Source organism: Mytilus californianus, unplaced genomic scaffold (assembly GCF_021869535.1).
Source record: "Mytilus californianus isolate M0D057914Y unplaced genomic scaffold, xbMytCali1.0.p SCAF_9, whole genome shotgun sequence".
Classification (NCBI taxonomy): domain Eukaryota; kingdom Metazoa; phylum Mollusca; class Bivalvia; order Mytilida; family Mytilidae; genus Mytilus; species Mytilus californianus.
In genome coordinates, this window is record NW_026262745.1 from 98573166 (window position 1) to 98578901 (window position 5736).

Here is a 5736-nt window from a genome sequence, read left to right on the forward strand (position 1 = left end):
GTTAATATCAGAAGTTATCCCTGTGAGATATTCCCCAAACGGTTTTAGACGTCCTTGGCGACATTTTGGGATTATGGTTTATTCAACATGTTTATGATTGATGCTTTTTGATGTTTATTTAGTACATGTATTTGGTTTCAAGCACAACTGAAGAACAAGATTTTGTGGGTAATTCTATACGCGAAATTTCCACAATATAATGTAAATTATATTAAAATGAATTTCTGCTGTGGAAACTGATATTGATATCACCAGGAGCTATACATTGGTAGATATTTTTAAAAATAATGTTGTTTATGTAAATTTTTACAACATAAGCCTTAACTGGCATATAGATGAAATCATTTACACTTACATTTATTATGGAAAATAATGAAGAAATAATATAAAAATTAATATTCATCACCCGAGACAACAATAAAAAAAAAAAACAAAAGTACGCCGCTTTAAATTGCTGTTTTTTATCTTGGCAATTGCCGAAATATCTATGACGATGAGCTGCAGTGATGACATGCAGTACTATTTGTGAAACCGAGACGATACATAGATTTTAGTGATTCTCAATTCATTTATAATCCCTTCATCTGTAATTAAATATCATTACACAAATGAAAAAAAAGGTCTACATAGTACAACAAGGGACAAAACCTCCTACAAGTACAATATAAAAAAAAGAGAATTGACGCGTTTTGGATTGTAATATTGTTTAGAAAATGGGACATTAATATGTTTTTGGGTACGAGATATGAAGATGATTATTTGCCTTTTTTGTCATCAAAATATCAAGGTGAGGCAAAAGAAACCGAAAAGACAATCGAAAATAAACTGACAACACATGGCCAAAAAAAAGGACAATAGACAAACAACAGTGTACAAAACGCAACACGAACCCTACCAAAACCGAGGGTGATATAAGGTGTACCGGAAGGGTAAACAGAACCTGCTCCCCATGTGGCACCCGCCGCATTGATCGTGTAGGTAAAACCCAGTGATAAGTCTAGTTATGTAGGTTACATTCGGGGAAAAGGAGGAAGGGATTGTGGTTACGACGATTGGAACATATCCGTCGTAACATGTGAAACAGATATTCCATAATAGTGATGGCGTCCGTTAAATTTGATTTCAACTTCACCACTTGGAACTTTTGGTTTAATAGCTTCCATATGAGTAGCAACTCTCTATCAAGAAAATCATGATAGGAAAGTTTTGTTCGAAACCGACCCTCATTGTCAATTTTTAGATGTAATTCAAGATACCAGGTAAACTTAACAAGAAAATCATGATAGAAAAGTTTTGTTCTAAACCCAACCTCATTGTCAATTTCTAGATGTAATTCAAGATATCAGGCAAACTTAACAGTGTTATTGTATCCTTTATTTGAAGTTCGTTGGAATAGATGCGTTCAACATAGTTACCAAACTTTGAATTATTTAGTGAGAGGACATCATCTATATAGCGGAACGTGAAGTTAAAAGATAATGCTAGCTTCTTTTCATTCTTCATAAGAAGCTCCTTATGAAGTCAGCCTCATATGAACAAAGGAACAAGTCGTCAAGATGAGGAACGCAGTTGGTTTTTTGCTGAAAACCCCATCCTCCAAACGTAACAAATATGTATTTAATCAAGAAATCAAGCATCTTAAGTACGATTTATCCCTTCCTAAGACAAGATACTTGTATCTAAATTGGCCATTCTTTTTTATGAAACAAAGCATGCCAGCTCTTTCAATTTGTCTTTCAGTTTGGAATGGGGAATACTTGTGTAAATTGTAGAAAGGTCAAATGTTTTAATACTATTGCAAGATGATATATAAAAAAGCGAACCTCAAATTCAAGATTTATTTTAATCTTTAACAGAAATATTGACAAAATATAAAATTTGTCATTTAATATATGATCTCATTATTCAAGCTCGAGTTAAAGTTATATAATAATTTCATTTGAATAAATGTGTTAATTAGCATTAAATTGTGTTTCTATAATAGCACATACGAGGTAAATGCCAAAGTACAACACTATCAGCCGGTAATATTATGATAATGTATGTATGGATATATATAGACCCATATAAATATATGTATATATGGACCGGTATATCGAGATTCTTATTACTTCCGTGTACAGAAGGGCGTTAAAATGGCGACGTCTATTGAGAGTCATGTCGTTGACATAACTACGTGTGCAATTTGTCTGGAGAAACTGAAGATTCCAAAGTATTTACCGTGTTTACATACATTTTGTGAAAGTTGCTTACGGACCTATATTACTGCTATATTTGAGAAGGAACACAAACAAAGTATTGAATGTCCGGTATGTAGGACCACGGTTACTATATCGAAGGAGGTCAATACACCTGATGAATGGGCCAAAGTGTTACCATTGAATTTCCTTATCGTTGGATTATTAGAGAAGGAAAAAGTTGAGAGACCACAAAAACAATGCATGGTATGTGAACGAATGGAAACAAAATCGGAGGCAAGTTTTATTTGTGTTGATTGTTCTGATTTATTATGTTCAAATTGTGAAAAACACCATAAAGCAAACAAAATCTTATGTGACCACGAAATAAGACAAATAAACGAACTTTCATCGGTCACTGATTGCATAATGACCTTTAAAAATAAATGTTTTGAACACAAAGGAGAAGAACTCAAATTGTTTTGTGCCGACCATCACACTCCATGCTGTTCGATGTGTGTATCAATCCATCATCGGCGATGTGAAAAGGTTCTTTCCATTGAAGATGCTGCCATGGAATATGCGAAATCTGATGAAGTCAAATATTTGAAAACCCATCTTGCCAATGTTGATTGTGATGTAAACGCAATCATAAAAGATCGATCCTCTGCAAAGGAAAATATAGATAAGGAGTATAACCAAAAACAAAGAGATCTTGAGGTTATTTTCAGTGACCTTGTTGCCAAAATTAATGATCTCAAAGTCAGACGAGAAGCAGAACTTCTAAAAATTTACAACGAGGCAAAAGAAGCGATAGATACTACTATAATAATTTTTCAAAACAAGCAAAAAAATATAGAAAACGAAAAACAAATTATAGATGCAGCCGTGAATATGGCATCCAATGTACAAGTTATGATAGAAGTTGAAAAGTTGAAGAAACATGTAGAAGAACATAAACAAGTTATTCAAAGCAAGATTAAGGATATCGTGAATTATGAACTATTACTTCAGGATGTAGAAAATATAACTAAATTAGCTGAACGAATGGAGAAGGCGTGTCAGATTTCATGCAAAAAAACAAACAAATATTTTGAATTGAGCAGTGTGACTGTCACGCCTAATGTCTCAAAAATATTCAGCTGCTGTCGTTTCGGAAAACATACTTGTGTTTGGGAAGTCAATGGTGCAAAACAAGACGCAATTTGTGTTTCGCTATCAAAGGAAATAGAACTATACGGACTTCTATCGTATGTATGTAAAGATGCATTGGCGACATGTGACGTGACCGCTATAATTAAAGACAATACAACAGATCTTGTTGTAGTGAAAGACACTTTAGATAGTAAAGTAGCCGAAAATAATACTGTTAAAATAATGTTCCCAAAACCCGTGAAACTTTTGGCTAATAAAAAGTACCATGTTGTTGTATTGATGAAAGGTACTTTATGTTTTGCTGGTAAAGGTGGGAAAACTGTAGTAGACAGTAACGGTGTAGTGTTTACTTTTGACAAGTCTCCACTTAGTTATAACGGAACAAATACCACCTCAGGTCAAATTCCTGGATTTGTATTCAAAATTTCTGATGAATTATGAATGTTATATTAAAACCTACTCCTTACATCGATAAGAACATTTAATATTTTGTGAAGTCATTTTATACTACTAATGATAAGAACAATAAGAAATTTATTTCTGGACTTCAAGTTGATTTTCAATCAAACTTTGACACATTCCCTGTCTCCGTTCTCAATTTTAATGTATAAAATACAAATCTTTGAAGAACCAGTCTACTGTACACTAACTGGTAATGTTCATTTAATTGTGAAAAAGGACAATTATTCTACAACTGCTTACATTTATAAAGTAAATGACTTTTAAATGTAATCATGTATTTGACAATGTTTTACAAAAAGTTATTGTAAGTTCTTTAAACATTAAAAATTATCCAGTGAGTGATAACTTAACTGATGACATCAGTGGTCAAATTCTCTGATTTGTTTTTTTTAATTCCTGTATGAAAGATTTTTTTCTTATTTATTTATGTAAAACAAAATGTTATGAGCTAAATGGATGAAGGTGTATAGTCGGCTATAAAAGGCTCCGAAATGAAAAAATGAAACAATTCAATCGAGAAAACTAACTGCATAATTTATAACAAAACAATTTACAAAAAACAAATATGACAGACAAGAAACAAACGACAACCACTGAACTACAGGCTCCTGACTAGGGACAGGCGCAATAAAGAATGTGAGGGGGTTATGTCTTGCTGTGACAAATGGTTTTTTTTTTTACATCTAATCCATTTACTTTGGAATAAAGGATACCATTGCTGAAGAAAAGTCTGCTTCAAATATTAACATATGTAGAAATTAAATATGCAGGTCGGTTGAGAACTAAATTAACTTAACGGGAAAACTGAAGTGGTCCCATTATGCACCGTTCATTTGTAGGCGGCAACATTAAAGCAGCGCCTACAAATGGAGTAGATATCTCCCATTTGATACGATATTCAATATACGCATACATGTTTCCTTTCATGATTTCCTTGATTCAGAGTTGTTGCTCTTAAGGAAGCAATTGAAACAGGGACTCGTATTTCGTATTTGTAAGGTTGAAAGTTTTACGGTCACCATCATAATTTAGTTGATCGCTATTGAATATTTGTGTCACAGATGACAATAGATATGTACCACTCATTCATTGAACATAACTTGTCATTATTTTTGTTTGTTATTTAATTGAACAACACGATGGGTGCAATGTGTGGAGCAGGAACTCCATACCATTCCGGAGCATCTGATGTCGACCCGGTTTGTTAGTGGGGTTCATGTTTTTTAATATACATTTTTCTGTCTATTGTTTTATGAAATGTTGGTTGTCCTTTATCATTTTACTCTGCTCATGGTGTTGTCCGTCGTTCTATCACTTATGGAGTTGGATTTTCCCTATTGGTATCAACTTCTTTCTCTTTTGTTAGTAATCAAAGGTGACTTGATAATGGAAATATGGTCACTCTGGTCTTCTTCTGACCGGCAGTAAAATTCTTTCCAAAGTGGGGCGTCTGCTTGACTGTCCAATGCCGTTGATCGTATGTCATATAGGAAAAGCAAAGAATGGGCGGAGCTTAGGGTTAGGTTTACAACTTCAATTAGTGTACGGATACCCGCCTTCCCTTTTCCCGAATTTAATTTTTTGTAAACTTTTGTGTATGTATTTTATTTAAATTTGTTCGGACATTTTATGGTCATTGTTTTCATTGATTACTATACCAAGGATGCGGAGCTGGACAGTGAAATAACAACTTCTGAGATGGAAGTTAGAGCACTGGTCTAAACTCCTCACATGCATTGCTTTTCCTATGACAAGCGACCAACGTTTACGTCGGGATTAGAGAGTGCAATAACTAAAAAAATCATTCAGTTAACGCACTCTTCTAATAATAATAGAAGTTAACTCACTCAAAGATCAAAGGAAAAATTATCATTCATGTTACACTATATCACGGTTTATTAATTATCATTGTTAACAGTATAATTGAATTGTATAATGAGAG

The 5736-nt window shown here is 33.4% G+C and overlaps 1 protein-coding gene across 1 annotated transcript; it reads left to right on the forward strand.

Annotated features, from left to right (window-relative positions):
* Window positions 1-2124: 2124 nt before the first annotated feature.
* LOC127716656 (E3 ubiquitin-protein ligase TRIM56-like) lies at window positions 2125-4183 on the forward strand. Its single transcript, XM_052222906.1, has one exon. It carries the CDS (start codon window positions 2136-2138, stop codon window positions 3771-3773), a length of 1638 nt encoding a protein of 545 aa, XP_052078866.1. The 5' UTR covers window positions 2125-2135; the 3' UTR covers window positions 3774-4183.
* The last annotated feature ends 1553 nt before the right edge of the window (window positions 4184-5736 follow it).

Excerpts from the sequence above, each read along its gene's own strand:
- LOC127716656 (XM_052222906.1), top strand. The coding sequence starts at position 2,136 with ATGGCGACGTCTATTGAGAGTCATGTCGTTGACATAACTACGTGTGCA.